The 19,669-nt window shown below is 43.9% G+C and overlaps 1 protein-coding gene across 1 annotated transcript in view; it reads right to left on the bottom strand.

Moving 5' to 3' along the window:
• Nucleotides 1–256: 256 nt before the first annotated feature.
• The window catches only part of MKKS (MKKS centrosomal shuttling protein), a 31,591-nt gene continuing 12,178 nt past the window's right edge, over nucleotides 257–19,669 (bottom strand). Inside the window, exons 3-4 of the mRNA XM_063918551.1 lie at nucleotides 13,364–13,474; nucleotides 257–725 (exon numbers count right to left, since the gene is read on the bottom strand). Coding sequence (XP_063774621.1) covers nucleotides 282–725; nucleotides 13,364–13,474 — 555 coding nt within the window. The 3' untranslated portion in view covers nucleotides 257–281. The remainder of the gene's footprint in view (nucleotides 726–13,363; nucleotides 13,475–19,669) is intronic.

Here is a 19,669-nt window from a genome sequence, read left to right as displayed (position 1 = left end):
AATTTAATTAAAGAAGAGGCTGAACTGTGACTGTGGTGCAGCAAATAGAATGTGAATTTCTAAATAAAAACTGTATTTTATATTTACGATGTCTTTACCCATATATAACTAAAATTTAGATGATCACTACAAAAACCAAACACAAAAAAAGATTCTTGTGCAATTTTTTCGAAACGATTCTTTCAAACATCCCCTCATACCACCAACGCTGTACAAACCATTGTCCTTTAACTTATATCAAAGAAGTCCAGGTAGCTGTATATTAATTTTGTTTATTTCAACTAATTAGCATCTTTAATAATGTACGCCAGATCCAAAATCAAGCCAGTTGTGTCAACAGCCACCTTCAGGCCATTATACTTTGCAGTGAAACTATCAACAATCCGTGGTTCGTTTGACATTAATAACGGGAAGACTTCTGTACGATGCCGTGGTCTGAATGGTTGGCATGTGCTTCCTAGAACACTCCACTGTAAATCGTCACTCCTTTTCAGCAACTGACAGCCACAATGGTGGACAGTTTCTGCAGAGTGAAGATCCAAATTGGCATCGGGTGCTACGGACCAGAGGTGACCATCCTGTAGGTCAGTAAGAATTTCCCCGCCATCATGTTCCAGACTTCGTGCCACAGACTCTAATGCGGAGCAAAAGCAGTCGGCTACCAGTTTGTACTCTGTCGCTGAACAGTTTAGTTCCTTCAGATGGTCCCTGTGGATATTGCCACTCTGAATCAAAAAATAAAATATGAGCTATTTACAAAAAGTTAAAAAAGTTTGGTCTATTTACTAAGCCTTGGATGTTGATAAAGTGGAGAGTGATACAGTACCAGCGAACCAGCTCTTAACTGTAATTTTTCAAACCCAGCCTGTAACATGGCAGTGACAATGCTAAATTCCTTGTCGTATAAACAACCCTTTATGAAGCTAAGAACACTGTACGCTGTTTGCTCAAGAAGTACCGTAATGGTACGCTATTGGCGTAGCGATCGCTCAGCCGTAGGCGAGACGCTCAAGCGTCACGTTCGCTCACGGCCCAGTGATCACAGGACACGTTATTGGTTATGTCTAGGGGAAAGATTCGCTGTAGCGTAGCTTACGCTCGAGACCACGAGGAGGTCACCAGCGATGCAGACGCTTACAACGCTATACCTTTATGTTAAAACCTTATACCAATGAAATACACAGAATACCTTAATGTGAATACAGGGTGTAAGTGCAACCTTGTGTAACCTGACTATCTACAAAGCTGCTTGTGCGTCACCGACGCTCAAGTGAACACTTAACACTATAGTAAATACACAGATACTGGTTTAGGTTCCAAGGCCTATTAACTGTATTATATCTAATATACTTGTAAAAGGGGATAACAGTACATATGATACAACTACAGTATAACAAAGACTTCCTAACCACAGAACTAAACAATAAATACAAAAAGACAATACTACACTGACCTAAATGCAATACAATACAATGCTATAATACTATGAGATATATAAGAGAAAAGAGGAGAGAGAGATAGAGAGAGAGAGAGAGAGAGAGAAAGAAATTGGCTCACAGAAAGACAATGATTACATTAAATAAGAGACAACATGGTTGCAGATAAAACTACACATGTGAGAGACAATCGCTGCGCAGTTAGTCAATGCTGAATACAGCATGGGATGGAAGCTAGACTCCATTTTGAGAAACCTCCACTTGATTCCAAAGACCACACCACATGGCTGAAAGGGGGGAGGGGAAGACATCCAGCAGCAGCCATTTTAGATTTGCAGGTCCAAAAACATGGCACTCTATACTAAACCACAATCACATAGCAGAAAACACAAGACTCCATTTTCTTCCAAAATGTCCAAGCCTCAAAACAATGCATATGTTCTGATTTTACAATTCCAAACCATCTAAAACACCTTTCACAATGTAATCCAACTTCCTAGAACCATCTCATAATTTCACATCCCAAACAACTTCAGTATCTCAATAACCAGAGCATATTCATCACAAGACCAGATCACAATGTAATTAACACAAACGTAACTGCATGGTGGTATTTATGATTAACAGGATATATATATTATAACTAACCAGCACAATCTATTTTAAATCTCCATTGGCAAACAAATACCACAAATATTATGCTACAGATTGTATACTGTTCCAATTTATCACAGACTTCACAGAGTATCCACAAACACCCAACAATCACACAACCAAGTTACAATATCCTATTTAAACCAGAAAGCAATCCGTCTGTTTCCTTATCTAGCCATGTGAAGTTCAATACTTAGCCTTTAGTTTGGAAGATGTCCTGGGGATTCAGCCGCCATGCTGCTTGGTGCCAGGTAGCTGTGTGTGTGTCTGTGAGTGTAGCTACATTACATCTGTTCTCTGAGGCCACACCTGACCACTACCTTCCTGTTTGACCAGTACCTGGGGGAGGGGTCTTTCTTTCTCCTTTGTATTGAGTCACCATTCTCTTTGTATATGCTAATCAGGTTCAGCCCTGAAAACTTAGTTGATCATCCATTGTTCCCAACAAAGCTGATCTTAACTTTTATACATATAATCATATCTATCCGCTGCAATGTCCCACGACAACACAATAGGTCTCAAACTAAACCACACCTTATTCTGCTTGCTTCAATACCAAACATGATGTGTTTATCTGGTTCGGTTCGAATGATACACATCCATGACATTAATTCATTAGCCAATTCTAAATCTCCATGATGTCTGGTGCTGTTCATTATTATAACCATGTACTGTATGAAACAAGTGCCGAATCCATCTCTGTGCCATGTCCGAGCAAATGCGTGTGTTTCCATATATTGCTGTGCTCGCTGCGCATATTTGCAAGTATAGCGACTTATATGTGTGCAGTTTATATGGTCTCTCTATGTAATATTTTTGACTTTGACAGTCCACCCTTTGGCAGTCACCAATAACTGCCACTTCCTAAAACATTTCAAAAAGAGAAAAATATATGTCAGGGGTTAATACATTTCAATGGTTGGGTAAGGGAGGAGAGAGGAGAAGGTGTGAAGAGGGTATGACCTAGTGAGAAAGCAGAAGCATGTGTGTATGAATCCATGTTTGGGGGGTCATGTATCATCGTGCCGTACGTGTGGTAAATCAAGCTTCGAGGTATTGCGAAGTATACATTTGAATTCCTTCTTATCCTGTGGTACAGGTCTGTGGATGGGCTGTCAAACTTTACCGAGCTCATTTCGGCTTTCAGTTGTAACAAAATGGGGATGCACATTTTAGTTGATGATACATGAATGGGGGAGGTATGTGGTTGCTGATATCTGTGCCTGTATTCCCTATCGTCTATGTGTGTCGTTACCTGAGGGTTGTAGAGATGAAGATAAAGAACACTTATGGAAAATGCAATGATATTCTATGTCAGGGAAATGTACATCTGTCGTCGAAGTTGTTTTCGGTATCTGTTGAGAGTCGTCTTCTTTGCGCTGTATTGCTCCTTAGGCATGAGCAACAAGCTTTGTCTGAGCCATCAGATTTACAAAAATGTTGGGCTAGCGTGAGTTTAAAGATACTAGGGAAACTGGGGATCTATGGCAAAGTTCATCAAGTGTCCATATTTAAAGTTGTCAAATCTTCTTCTTTGGTCAATCCGTTGTCTGTATACATCTCGTCTCGTCAGCTTCCTCGTCCAAGGGGGTCTTTGTATCTTGGAGAAAAGCAGAAAAACAGGTGAAAGAAACGGACCGTATAATCGCATTTTCATCACATTCTGGTTTCTATCATTGGGTCATAAATCAAATCCAGGTTAATTACAGTTTCCTCACTCCTCAAGCTCATCACTTTTGTACTTTGTTTGCACCTCATTAAAGCCTGCCCGCATCTAAATATCAATCCAATCGATATAACGACACCTAAGATACATAGTAGAAACTTTCCAACATCCATTATGACTCCTTGAGCCCACTCTCCCAAACCGGAGAACCAATTTCGCGGGTTCAACCATGACACCCAACCAGTCAGCTCATTACCTACAGCAGCAAGGGTGAGATTGTGTTTTCGACGAAATTCCCACTTCAATTGGAGAATATCGTCCATCTTTTGGTCTATGACCTCTACCGGATCCTCGGTGCTATTTGTGATATACGTGCAACACTTTATGCCGTACTGTGTTGCCAATGTAACACAATATCCGCCTGTTACTGCTGTAAGGTAATTAAGAACCATTCTATGCTGAACTAGTTCTGTTTTATAAGCTTGAAGTTCTCTTCCAGTGTATCTAAACGTGTCATCATACATTTCAGTGATATTATCTAACAAATTGGCGAGTGCGGAAATGTATCTATAATTCATCACTCCTCGAGCGGTACGAGTGAAATCTAACGCTACCAGAACCTGAATCCCGGTGGATTCATGGATAAGATCAGAGGCCGGATGCTCTAACCTTTCTGACAGTTGTCTTTTAACCCGGTGCTCGTAGTGAGTGTGAGTATAAGGAGCTTGGGCACCACGGTGTATGTCCTTCATTTTGTCATGTGTAACAGTCATCACTTCAGGCAATACTTTTCCAATACAACACAACCCTTCAGAGTTTGGGGCAAGCCGCTCATACGCCTTTCTCCCGCATATGAAATATGCGTCATCGGGGAGAACATAAGGGACGGAGAAGGACATGACCATGTTACAAACCTTCCAGGTGAAATCTCCTGACCCTAATTCTTCCATCTGCTTAATACACGTATCAGTTTGTACGATATGTGCACAGTATCCTGGTGATACCTCTCCAACTCTAGTAATCCTATTCCCTAAGGTATATCGATACCGGAAAGATTTTCCTCTACTGGCTATGTGGCGTACGAGCTCTGTATCTGTAGGCATTCTATCTGCTCTGTGTGAAAAGGTCATGGTAAGGTTGCTCCATGACACTTCCCAATTTCCCGGTTTTCTGGGATTGGAGATGTTAAAACATATGAGGGACCTATCCACATGGTATTGGTGGAGCTTCAAACTAGGAGGGCTGGAGATGTTAAACCTCCGGTCCACCGGTCTCCCACCACTTAGCTCAAGTACCTCCCCTAACGTTAAAGGAAATGGTACTAGCCCTGATTTGCTGTGTCCCTGAGGTACTTGAGAGCATACCCAACAATCGGTCTTATTTAACACATTACCCACTAAGGAGTGATAGTCACTCAATGGATGCCGGTCCATATGGATATTAAAACTGGATTGGCATTACTTTGTTACAGAGCCTACAGATACAACTTTCTTTTTGAACTAACATTCCTTCACAGTTGTTTACGAATAACATGGTTGTTAGATCGTGCCCGGTACTCGCCTTTGCTTGGTGATTGGGTTGCTATTGGAAATTTACACCTCCGTCTCAGTCATCAGGACCTTTCTGGATCCTTTCTCGACCTCACTGGTACTCTCACCGAAACAGACTGCTCTGGTCAACATCATGGTTAACGGGAAAAATCCATATCACAGTCTCTTGGGGCAAGTCCATCTTACAGGAGGAGAAAAGAAGAAATTTGTAAATGGGGTATAAGAAAATCAGTTTGAGGGGGAGAGAACTCGTTACGATAATAAGTTCTCTCGTCTTGTTGTTCTTCTTGTTCTGCTGTCCTCTCAAAGGTGTTGTCTCTCAGTCTTCAAAAACGATCATTCTGGTGATGCAATATTCCTTCCTAACCGACGATCTTTCTGTAAGGAGCAAAAATCTGGCATTACCATTGGTCCAACTGAGGGGTGACATACCATCTTTAAATCATGGAAACATGAGTGGGAAGAGAGAGACAACAAAAAAAACAAAAGAGATAGAGAACAATTCATGTGCATATATACATTACCTAACTCGACAATAACCATCAATAAGAAAAGAGAAACAAAGCATTTTTAAACATTGTCAACATTAAGAAAACATTGTCAGACTATTTGGCTGTCATATCTATGTGTCTACTGGTCTCCTTGAGCAGTCCCTCCCCACCAGCACCTGCATTACTCCACTGTCTGTATCTGGCCAGAAATACATTGTGGCGGAGGTCATGCTGGGGTTTGGTAGACTTCTGCAAGGACCAAGCGAATATGCAATGTTTGAATTCTTACCAATAATCGTCAGAGATGGGGATAGAGAGAGAAAGAAAAAACATTTTTCACAAATACATTTACAACGTTTAACCTGGTCATTCCTGTGTCTTCAGTGAATGACCTCCCAATTTATTAACCGTTACCTCAGGCTTGCCTCCATTCCTAATAATCACCTTTCCTGCCTATGTGATCCTTGATTATAATGGTGTGTCATAACTTTTGAAGTTCCTCCATGTGCCAATGGCCTGGGGTTTTGGTTGATTTGATGCCTCCTCAAACGCTTGGATGCTCATCACCATCAACCGCTTTCCCTGTACCTACCTGATTCCTTGGATACCATGATTATGTCGTTGTCTAGGGAGTTGATATACCTTCTGTGAATCTTTGATCATACAGTTAGATCTTTCCTAGGATCTGGGTAATCAGACATGATTGATCTCAATTCTGTCCGGGACCAGGGATGGCGCATTGCACTGTCCTTGACGGGAATGGTTCCCTGATCGTCAGTCTTCCCATTGGGGACTGTGATCACCCTGACAGGACTAAACTCAATTACATCACCTTGTTTTGGTCTTACAATATGGGGTACATTTGTTTGTGCGTGATATAAAACATTGTACGTACCTGTGGACACGACCTCACCTGACCCTCCGTTAGGGGGTTTGATTATTGCCTTTACCAATTTGGTCGTGTCCACCTGGATGTCTTGTAGGATGGCTTCTGGAAGAGGTGCCGACATCGTTCTGGGCTCACTTTCTTGTTTGTATTCCTGAGGAAAGTTTAACATGGGGTGCGACTTGCATGGGTTAATAGTTGTACATTCAACAGTATTACAATAATCATTGTTACATTCATTACACTTATTCTTATTATCTATACTACAGTTGCTAAGAGCATTTTTATTGTTCCACTTTTGTGCTTTTCTCTCCAACCATAATCCTCTTCAATGCCATGTCTCTCCTCTCAAGATGTATGGTGGAGGAGGAGCTGTGGCAATCAACTTCCTGACTGCCCCAGATCCTGCCGCCAGAGCCAAACCTCTCTGTATCTCACCTTCCTGGTGCCATAACTGTAAATATTCATAATGTTGAATTCGTCTCTTTGATGATTTTACGAGACATATCCTCCTCCTTAAATTTTGTAACACCTCTGGACTGAAGCTACCTATTCTTGGGAACTTGTCCCTGTCTTGTACAGTCATTCTCTCCCATTCATCACATAAAGATTCGGTGTGAATTCCATATTTTTCACACATTACATATCGTGCCGACCCAACTGGTCGGTTCACAGAATCAACCTGAACCAGGGTTGATCGCCCCCTACCTGAGCAACTGGCCCCCATAGTCTGCAGGTGTTGCTTAGTCCTCCTTGGATCTCTGTATCAAGGTTTTCAGCAAGCCTTTTCAGACAACCAAATTACTCCACAGTAGGCCGGCGGTGGCGGTTTACCGAGTACCCCACTCACTCGCCCACCTCGACCAATACGACCTGATCACACCGACGTGGTGCTGGCGTACTCGATACAGGGCCCCTATGGAACCTTCAGTTTACTGGAACATATGAGGGTTACCCGCAGGACACTTACTCTTTCCAGTAAAGGTGGGGTTGTTAGATAGTTCCTGAGTGACCAGCGAACTTCCCTTCCAAAAATAAAAAATTACACAAATCACGTCAGAATGTACAAATAGCGTTTGTGACCACTTTACTCTAATGGTATTAGGTCAGATTACTAACTACTGCACACAATTACGTGCGGTCCAATCGTTCAGTACACGAGCACTACTTGTCATGTACTGAAAGACCAATGGAATCGATGTTTCCGGCCGCGATTCCTTCAGCAAGAGCTTATGGCCTATATGGGTTCTGCACCAACACCCCAGGCGTTGTGCCACTGGACTTTTATAGCGGACCTTTTACCTTACGACCTCCTGGTCTTGTTCCTTATGACCTCCTGGTCTTGTTCCTTATGACCTCCTGGTCTTGTTCCTTATGACCTCCTGGTCTTGTTACCTTATGGTCCGCTATACTCTAATGCTCAAATATTATTTAACCAGGGATGCCTCCCTGGCCACCGTATATGTCACTTACACGTATGTCCCTTGACGAGTACCCGGCTTTCTTTTTGGTTCCACCTTAAAGTTATATAAACTTTTGTATACAAAACACACTCACTCAACACATGTACACTTTGTTTCTATATCTATTTCTGCGCAGAAATTGTCTTCAGGCCAAGAGTGTTACCAATTAGGAGCAGGATCTGTTAAACTAAATTTCAGATTTTCCAAAAATAGATTTGCGTTATTTACCGCTTCGCGTTATCTATCGCTTTTGCGCTAATTATCGCTTTGCGCTAATTCAACTTTTCGTGACTTGGGCTACATGGGCGTAACCAGACGCTACGTTGCGTAATGTACGCTGCGTGCGTCCTGCCTTTCGGATTGCGTACGCTAGTCTTTGTTAGTGACACGTGTACGCAATGCAAAGGATCCACCGTAACACAATATATATTTTATCAATGTAGATGATCCCTGATCATCTACCGCAATCCACACTGACTGCCTTATCTCCTAGACAAATCGTGTGTTGTTCTATACTTTAACTATTACCTCTACTATTAAATAACAGCAAATCTCTTTTTAGCACTTTCTATCAACTATAAAATTTGGCAAACAGGAATGTGAGATGTGAAACTTACACAGATGAAAATGCAATTCTAAATTTAATCTAATAACATACATTGATGTAAGCACACGCATATGAAATTACATATAAGTACCAATCACTATTACTTATGATTGACTATGATATAGATTAAATAAATGCATAAAAAAAAAACCTCATTAAATGATGATTTCTTTTTGACAGTGGATGGCTGATTGTTTCCTGAGTCAACTGAAAACCAGCCGCTCAAAAAAACAAAAAAAATTTTTATTTTTTATTTTTTTTTGACCTTCCCAAAATGGCCGCTGCTCCTCCCCCTTCCACCTCCATGAGGGTCACACAAAATGGTGGACAGACCATGCGGCCTCTTGTCACAAAGAAAGTCATCATTCAAAACTCCTAAAGTTATTCTAGGCCTGAGTGTGTAGTTGGCACCAAATTGAAATAAAAACCAGATTTTCAAAGACAATAGCGTACTGTTCTTACCTCCGGTTACCGGGTTCCTTCAGCACTCTTTATCTAAGCGAAGCAGACGCTTATCCCGTCAGCACTGTGAGACAACCTCCCACCCTTTGCTGGAGGGATAATGTCTGCTGATCTACCTAGTGCAGATATGAGAAGTATAGGACGAGCCCGCAATTGACAATGCTAAATTCCTTGTCGTATAAACAACCCTTTATGAAGCTAAGAACACTGTACGCTGTTTGCTCAAGAAGTACCGTAATGGTACGCTATTGGCGTAGCGATCGCTCAGCCGTAGGCGAGACGCTCAAGCGTCACGTTCGCTCACGGCCCAGTGATCACAGGACACGTTATTGGTTATGTCTAGGGGAAAGATTCGCTGTAGCGTAGCTTACGCTCGAGACCACGAGGAGGTCACCAGCGATGCAGACGCTTACAACGCTATACCTTTATGTTAAAACCTTATACCAATGAAATACACAGAATACCTTAATGTGAATACAGGGTGTAAGTGCAACCTTGTGTAACCTGACTATCTACAAAGCTGCTTGTGCGTCACCGACGCTCAAGTGAACACTTAACACTATAGTAAATACACAGATACTGGTTTAGGTTCCAAGGCCTATTAACTGTATTATATCTAATATACTTGTAAAAGGGGATAACAGTACATATGATACACTACAGTATAACAAAGACTTCCTAACCACAGAACTAAACAATAAATACAAAAAGACAATACTACACTGACCTAAATGCAATACAATACAATGCTATAATACTATGAGATATATAAGAGAAAAGAGGAGAGAGAGATAGAGAGAGAGAGAGAGAGAGAAAGAAATTGGCTCACAGAAAGACAATGATTACATTAAATAAGAGACAACATGGTTGCAGATAAAACTACACATGTGAGAGACAATCGCTGCGCAGTTAGTCAATGCTGAATACAGCATGGGATGGAAGCTAGACTCCATTTTGAGAAACCTCCACTTGATTCCAAAGACCACACCACATGGCTGAAAGGGGGGAGGGGAAGACATCCAGCAGCAGCCATTTTAGATTTGCAGGTCCAAAAACATGGCACTCTATACTAAACCACAATCACATAGCAGAAAACACAAGACTCCATTTTCTTCCAAAATGTCCAAGCCTCAAAACAATGCATATGTTCTGATTTTACAATTCCAAACCATCTAAAACACCTTTCACAATGTAATCCAACTTCCTAGAACCATCTCATAATTTCACATCCCAAACAACTTCAGTATCTCAATAACCAGAGCATATTCATCACAAGACCAGATCACAATGTAATTAACACAAACGTAACTGCATGGTGGTATTTATGATTAACAGGATATATATATTATAACTAACCAGCACAATCTATTTTAAATCTCCATTGGCAAACAAATACCACAAATATTATGCTACAGATTGTATACTGTTCCAATTTATCACAGACTTCACAGAGTATCCACAAACACCCAACAATCACACAACCAAGTTACAATATCCTATTTAAACCAGAAAGCAATCCGTCTGTTTCCTTATCTAGCCATGTGAAGTTCAATACTTAGCCTTTAGTTTGGAAGATGTCCTGGGGATTCAGCCGCCATGCTGCTTGGTGCCAGGTAGCTGTGTGTGTGTCTGTGAGTGTAGCTACATTACATCTGTTCTCTGAGGCCACACCTGACCACTACCTTCCTGTTTGACCAGTACCTGGGGGAGGGGTCTTTCTTTCTCCTTTGTATTGAGTCACCATTCTCTTTGTATATGCTAATCAGGTTCAGCCCTGAAAACTTAGTTGATCATCCATTGTTCCCAACAAAGCTGATCTTAACTTTTATACATATAATCATATCTATCCGCTGCAATGTCCCACGACAACACAATAGGTCTCAAACTAAACCACACCTTATTCTGCTTGCTTCAATACCAAACATGATGTGTTTATCTGGTTCGGTTCGAATGATACACATCCATGACATTAATTCATTAGCCAATTCTAAATCTCCATGATGTCTGGTGCTGTTCATTATTATAACCATGTACTGTATGAAACAAGTGCCGAATCCATCTCTGTGCCATGTCCGAGCAAATGCGTGTGTTTCCATATATTGCTGTGCTCGCTGCGCATATTTGCAAGTATAGCGACTTATATGTGTGCAGTTTATATGGTCTCTCTATGTAATATTTTTGACTTTGACAGCAGTTAGGAGCTGATTGTCTGGTACTTTAACTTCGTCCAAGGCTTAGTAAATAGACCCCTTAGAGTTGTGTCTGCCAAGATTTCAAGTTTTTCTGTTACATTTTAAAACCTTCTCTGACGTAATCACACCCACTGATATCATAAATCACTCGTCTCATCTCTTTTAAATGGATAATAAAGGATCTGCATTTTAAAAGTCATATATAGAAAATGTAAATAAAAGGGCTGTACTACAACACACACTGGGGTAAATTTACTAAGATGGGGGATCTATTTAAGATGGGATGTTGCCCATAGCAACCAATCAGATTCCAGGTATTATAGAACTTAAGTCTTAGAAAATTTACCACACTTTGGGGCAGATGTATTAACCTGGAGATGGCATAAGGAAGTGATAAATGCAAGGTGATACACCAGCCAATCAGCTCCAATATGTAAATGAACAGTTAGGAGGTGATTGGCTGGTCCGTTTATCACCTTGCACATATCACTGGTTTATCACTTATGCCATCTCCAGGTTAATACATCTGCCCCTTTGTACATAATAATAGGCAAATCTGCACTGCACTCTATGATCTGTGCAGGCTAAAGGAAAAGGTTAATTTGGAGTCCCACCAAATCAATGACCAGTCCTGGACCTCTGGGTCTGGTCTGGTATTGAAAAACAACGTGGGGTTCCACCTATAACAAGAACCGGGCTGAACCAACCAGGAGACTAATGCCAAAGCAGGGGTGGGCTTGCAGCATGGGGTTCCTTTGCCATTACATTAACCAACAGCAAACCGGTTAGCCCAGGGCTGGAATTACTTGGAAAGTAAGGACCCCAAAAATAAAGTGGGGTCCCCCGCCTGAGGAACAAACAGCCCTGGTCTGAAAGCCCAGAATTGCTCCTCGCACTTTTGGTGGCAGTGGGTGTGGGATTATTGGTGATGAAATAGTTAATATTGTTCTTTACAGGGGGACTACTGGTAGCAGCAAGTTTGCCCTGGAATCACAAGTGAAAGCATGCTAGACATTAAAAGCTTGCTGGCACCTGTAGTCTGCCAGTAAAGAAAATATTAAAATAAAGACAGGACACCAAATGTTTTGTACTTTATTGAACAAATCTGCACCTGGTGGGCGACAGCCAGTTTAAGCTCTATTGCATTTTTAAAATGGGCCACACCATTATTGCGCATGTAAGGCAGCGGTGGAAACCCACCACCACTTAACCTCCAGGATCCAGGTCCATCGCCTTGCCTGCGGCCTCCACCTGGTACCGCCACATCGGCAAACAGTGCCAGGATCCCTCTGGATCTGGCCCTGCTGCAACAGGAGATCCTAGATAGGCCCCGTCCACAACAATAACAGATAGCAGTCTCTCAATTGCTCTATCGGAAAACAGACAGCCAATCGATGCCATACACTACAAATCTAAAGCCCTCATCGGAAGTTCAAATTAAACATGTCGGGCAACCTGATTTTGTGATTCTCATCATTTTTTTTTTTTTAATCAGAATCACCAATTGGTGAACCCTATACATTGCTGATTTTTTGGGACAGATGCATGGGGGTCTTAAGTCTTTTTGCATTAAAGTTTAAGATGGAATAAATACAAAATCATATGAATCATCTCCCTGAAACAGAACTTTATTTAACCACATGAATTTAGCCTGTTTTTTTTTTTTTTTTTAAATGTTTTGCATTTACATTTTCTATATGTTAATTTGTTATCCTTGTTTACCTACAATAAGCACTAGGAACATTTTATTTTGCCATATTAAACTATTTTTATTAATGTTCTGTCTTTATGTCCTTAAATTTACATCAGACTTGTTCTTTTTTTGTGCGTTTTTTTTTTTTTTTTATCAATGCTACTTTTTTACAGGAATTTTATTGATTTTTGGACATATCAGATGGCTATGTATTAACTAACTCCTGCACTCCCACACATACCACATGACTTTTTGGGACATACCTTATATCGGACATAAGCGGCCATATGTGCTTCAGTGCAGCCTCCACCCAGCAGGAGCCAAGGTTCCTTAAGTAGAAGATTTAAAGTATGTTCTGCTGTCTGACAAGTTTGCTGAAATTATAAAACAGAAAGACAAACAAAACAGTAGCTTGATGGCTGGTTTGTGTAGATAATAGTATGATATTATCAGGCAGTATAGAGTTTATATACTACTACTGAATAACTAAGGAACACATTTACTTCTGATCTGGAGGTGAGTTATGGACCATGATAATTGCTACTTCAAAATTAACATTTATTTACCATCTTTACAAATGAAAACTATATGTTGTTTACTTCAAGTGGATCTTATGTAGTTACGCGCATTAATAAAATAAGATTTTACTCACCGGTAAATCTATTTCTCGTAGTCCGTAGTGGATGCTGGGACTCCGTAAGGACCATGGGGAATAGCGGCTCCGCAGGAGACTGGGCACAACTAAAGAAAGCTTTAGGACTACCTGGTGTGCACTGGCTCCTCCCTCTATGACCCTCCTCCAGACCTCAGTTAGGATACTGTGCCCGGAAGAGCTGACACAATAAGGAAGGATTTTGAATCCCGGGTAAGACTCATACCAGCCACACCAATCACACCGTATAACTCGTGATACTATACCCAGTTAACAGTATGAAATATAACTGAGCCTCTCAACGGATGGCTCAACAATAACCCTTTAGTTAACAATAACTATATACAAGTATTGCAGACAATCCGCACTTGGGATGGGCGCCCAGCATCCACTACGGACTACGAGAAATAGATTTACCGGTGAGTAAAATCTTATTTTCTCTGACGTCCTAAGTGGATGCTGGGGACTCCGTAAGGACCATGGGGATTATACCAAAGCTCCCAAACGGGCGGGAGAGTGCGGATGACTCTGCAGCACCGAATGAGCAAACTCTAGGTCCTCCTCAGCCAGGGTATCAAACTTGTAAAATTTAGCAAATGTGTTTGACCCCGACCAAGTAGCTGCTCGGCAAAGTTGTAAAGCCGAGACCCCTCGGGCAGCCGCCCAAGAAGAGCCCACCTTCCTTGTGGAATGGGCTTTCACTGATCTAGGATGCGGCAGTCCAGCCGCAGAATATGCAAGCTGAATCGTACTACAAATCCAGCGAGCAATAGTCTGCTTTGAAGCAGGAGCACCCAGCGTGTTGGGTGCATACAGGATTAATAGCGAGTCAGTTTTCCTGACACTAGCTGTCCTGGAAACATAATTTTTCAGGGCCCTGACTACGTCCAACAACTTGGAATCCTCCAAGTCCTTAGTAGCCGCAGGCACTACAATAGGTTGGTTCAAATGAAAAGCTGATACCACCTTAGGGAGAAACTGGGGACGAGTACTCAATTCTGCCCTATCCATATGGAAAATCAGATAAGGGCTTTTATATGACAAAGCCGCCAATTCTGACACACGCCTGGCCGAAGCCAAGGCCAACAGCATGACCACTTTCCACGTGAGATATTTCAAATCCACGGTTTTTAGTGGCTCAAACCAATGTGACTTTAGGAAATCCAACACCACGTTGTGATCCCAAGGTGCCACTGGAGGCACAAAAGGGGGCTGAATATGCAGCACTCCCTTAACAATTGTCTGAACATCAGGCAGTGAAGCCAGTTCTTTCTGAAAGAAAATCGACAGAGCCGAAATCTGGACCTTAATGGAACCCAATTTTAGACCCATAGTCACCCCTGACTGTAGGAAGTGCAGAAAACGGCCCAACTGAAATCCTCCGTTGGGCCTTCCTGGCCTCACACCACGCAACATATTTTCGCCATATGCGGTGATAATGGTTTGCGGTCACTTCTTTCCTAGCTTTAATCAGCGTAGGGATGACTTCCTCCGGAATGCCCTTTTCCTTCAGGATCCGGCGTTCAACCGCCATGCCGTCAAACGCAGCCACGTTAAGTCTTGGAACAGACAGGGCCCCTGCTGCAGCAGGTCCTGTCTGAGCGGCAGAGGCCATGGGTCCTCTGAGATCATTTTTTGAAGTTCTGGGTACCAAGCTCTTCTTGGCCAATCCGGAACGACGAGTATAGTTCTTACTCCTCTCCTTCTTATTATTCTCAGTACCTTGGGTATGAGAGGCAGAGGAGGGAACACATACACCTACTGGTACCCCCACGGTGTTACCAGAGCGTCCACAGCTATCGCCTGAGGGTCCCTTGACCTGGCGCAATATCTTTTCAGCTTTTTGTTGAGGCGGGACGCCATCATGTCCACCTGTGGCCTTTCCCAATGGTGTACAATCATTTGGAAGACTTCTGGATGAAGTCCCCACTCTCCCGGGTGGAGGTCGTGCCTGCTGAGAAAGTCTGCTTCCCAGTTGTCCACTCCGGGAATGAACACTGCTGGCAGTGCTAACACACGATTTTCCGCCCATCGGAAAATCCTTGTGGCTTCTGCCATCGCCATCCTGCTTCTTGTGCTGCCCTGTTGGTTTACATGGGTGACCGCCGTGATGTTGTCTGACTGGATCAGCACCGGCTGGTGTTGAAGCAGGGGCCTAGCCTGACTTGGGGCATTGTGCATGGCCCTTAGTTCCAGAATATTTATGTGTAGGGAAGTCTCCTGACTCGACCATAGTCCTTGGAAGTTTCTTCCCTGTGTGACTGCCCCCCAGCCTCGAAGGCTGGCATCCGTGGTCACCAGGACCCAGTCCTGTATGCCGAATCTGCGGCCCTCTAGAAGATGAGCACTCTGCAGCCACCACAACAGCGACACCCTGGCCCTTGGAGACAGGGTTATCAGCCGATGCATCTGAAGATGCGACCCGGACCACTTGTCCAACAGATCCCACTGGAAGATCCTTGCATGGAATCTGCCGAATGGAATTTCTTCGTAAGAAGCTACCATCTTTCCCAGGACTCGCGTGCATTGATGCACCGACACCTGTATTTGTTTTAGGAGGTCTCTGACTAGAGATGACAACTCCTTGGCCTTCTCCTCCTGGAGAAACACTTTTTCCTGTTCTGTATCCAGAACTATACCCAGGAACAGTAGACGCGTCGTAGGAACCAGCTGCGACTTTGGAATATTCAGAATCCAGCCGTGCTGTTGTAGCACTTCACGAGATAGTGCTACTCCGACCAACAACTGCTCCCTGGACCTCGCCTTTATAAGGAGATCGTCCAAGTACGGGATAATTATAACTCCCTTTTTTCGAAGGAGTATCATCATTTCGGCCATTACCTTGGTAAATACCCTCGGTGCCGGGGACAGACCAACGGTAACGTCTGGAATTGGTAATGACAGTCCTGTACCACAATTTTGAGGTACTCCTGGTGAGGAGGGTAAATGGGGACATGCAGGTAAGCATCCTTGATGTCCAGTGATACCATGTAATCCCATTCATCCAGGCTTGCAATAACCGCCCTGAGCGATTCAATTTTGAACTTGAACCTTCGTACATAAGTGTTCAAGGATTTCAATTTTAGAATGGGTCTCACCGAACCGTCTGGTTTCGGTACCACAACCATTGTGGAATAGTAACCCCGGCCTTGTTGAAGGAGGGGTACCTTGATCATCACCTGCTGGAGTACAGCTTGTGAATTGCCGCCAGTACTACCTCCCCTCGAGGGCAGCAGGCAAGGCTGATTTGAGGTAACGGCGAGGGGGAGTCGCCTCGAACTCCAGCTTGTATCCCAGTGATACTACTTGCAGAACCCAGGGATCCAACTGTGAGCGAGCCCACTGGTCGCTGAAGTTCCCGAGACACGCACCCACCGCACCTGGCTCCACCTGTGGAGCCCCAGCGTCATGCGGTGGACTCAGAGGAAGCGGGGGAAGATTTTTGATCCTGGGAACTGGCTGTCTGGTGCAGCTTTTTCCCTCTTCCCTTGTCTCTGTGCAGAAAGGAAGCGCCTTTGACCCGCTTGCTTTTCTGAAGCCGAAAGGATTGTACCTGATAATACGGTGCTTTCTTAGGCTGTGAGGAAACCTGAGGTAAAAAATTTTCTTTCCCAGCTGTTGCTGTGGATACGAGGTCCCAGAGACCATCCCCAAACAATTCCTCACCCTTATAAGGCAGAATCTTCATGTGCCTTCGAAAGTCAGCATCGCCTGTCCACTGCCGGGTCCCTAATACCCTCCTGGCAGAATGGACATTGCATTAATGCTGGATGCCAGCCGACAAATATCCCTCTGTGCATCCCTCATATATAAGACGACATCTTTAATATGCTCTATGGTTAGCAAAATAGTATCCCTGTCCTGACAGGGTAATAGACCACGCTGTAGAAGCACTATCCATGCTGAGGCAATTGCAGGTCTCAATATAGTACCTGAGTGTGTATATACAGACTTCAGGATAGCCTCCTGCTTTTTATCAGCAGGCTCCTTCAAAGTGGCCATATCCTAAGACGGCAGTGCCACCTTTTTTGACAAACGTGTGAGCGCCTTATCCACCCTAGGGGATATCTCCCAACGTGACCTATCCTCTGGCGGGAAAGGGTTACGCCATCAGTAACTTTTTAGAAATTACCAGTTTCTTATCGGGGGAACCCACGCTTCTTCACACACTTCATTCACTCATCTGATGGGGGAACAAAACACTGGCTGCTTTTTCTCCCCAAACATAAAACCCCTTTTTTTGTGGTACTTGGGTTAATGTCAGAAATGTGTAACACATTTTTAATTGCCGAGATCATGCAACGGATGTACCTAGTGGATTGTGTATATGTCTCAACCTCGTCGACACTGGAGTCAGACTCCGTGTCGACATCTGTGTCTGCCATCTGAGGTAGCGGGCGTTTTTGAGCCCCTGATGGCCTTTGAGACGCCTGGGCAGGCGCGGGCTGAGAAGCCGGCTGTCCCACAGCTGTTACGTCATCCAGCCTTTTATGTAAGGAGTTGAGACTGTCGGTTAATACCTTCCACCTATCCATCCACTCAGGTGTCGGCCCCGCAGGGGATGACATCATATTTATCGGCATCTGCTCCGCCTCCACATAAGCCTCCTCATCAAACATGTCGACACAGCCGTACCGACACACCGCACACACACAGGGAATGCTCTGACTGAGGACAGGACCCCACAAAGCCCTTTGGGGAGACAGAGAGAGAGTATGCCAGCACACACCAGAGCGCTATATATACACAGGGATTAACACTGTAACTGAGTGATTTTCCCAATAGCTGCTTATATATATACTGCTGCGCCTAAATTTAGTGCCCCCCCCCCCCCTCTTTTTTACCCTTTGTAGTCTTGAAAACTGCAGGGGAGAGCCTGGGAGCGATCCCTCCAGCGGAGCTGTGAGGGAAAAATGGCGCCAGTGTGCTGAGGGAGATAGCCCCGCCGCTTTTTTGGCGGGCTTCTCCCGCTTTTTTATGGATCTCAGGCAGGGGTATTTTTCACATATATAGCCTCTAGGACTATATATTGTGATTTTTTTGCCAGCCAAGGTGTTAATATTGCTGCTCAGGGCGCCCCCCCCCCCAGCGCCCTGCACCCATCAGTGACCGGAGTGTGAGGTGTGCATGAGGAGCAATGGCGCACAGCTGCAGTGCTATGCGCTACCTTGTTGAAGACCGAAGTCTTCTGCCGCCGATTTTCAGGACCATCTTCTTGCTTCTGGCTCTGTAAGGGGGACGGCGGCGCGGCTCCGGGACCGGACGATCGAGGTCGGGCCCTGTGTTCGATCCCTCTGGAGCTAATGGTGTCCAGTAGCCTAAGAAGCCCAAGCTAGCTGCAAGCAGGTAGGTTCGCTTCTTCTCCCCTTAGTCCCTCGTAGCAGTGAGTCTGTTGCCAGCAGATCTCACTGAAAATAAAAAACCTAAAATTATACTTTCTTTTCTAGGAGCTCAGGAGAGCCCCTAGTGTGCATCCAGCTCAGCCGGGCACAAGATTCTAACTGAGGTCTGGAGGAGGGTCATAGAGGGAGGAGCCAGTGCACACCAGGTAGTCCTAAAGCTTTCTTTAGTTGTGCCCAGTCTCCTGCGGAGCCGCTATTCCCCATGGTCCTTACGGAGTCCCAGCATCCACTTAGGACGTCAGAGAAATAATTGATGCACCGACACCTGTATTTGTTTTAGGAGGTCTCTGACTAGAGATGACAACTCCTTGGCCTTCTCCTCCTGGAGAAACACTTTTTCCTGTTCTGTATCCAGAACTATACCCAGGAACAGTAGACGCGTCGTAGGAACCAGCTGCGACTTTGGAATATTCAGAATCCAGCCGTGCTGTTGTAGCACTTCACGAGATAGTGCTACTCCGACCAACAACTGCTCCCTGGACCTCGCCTTTATAAGGAGATCGTCCAAGTACGGG

This window comes from Pseudophryne corroboree, chromosome 4, assembly GCF_028390025.1.
Source record: "Pseudophryne corroboree isolate aPseCor3 chromosome 4, aPseCor3.hap2, whole genome shotgun sequence".
In the NCBI taxonomy this organism is placed as follows: domain Eukaryota; kingdom Metazoa; phylum Chordata; class Amphibia; order Anura; family Myobatrachidae; genus Pseudophryne; species Pseudophryne corroboree.
This window is presented reverse-complemented; position numbering and strand designations above follow the sequence as displayed.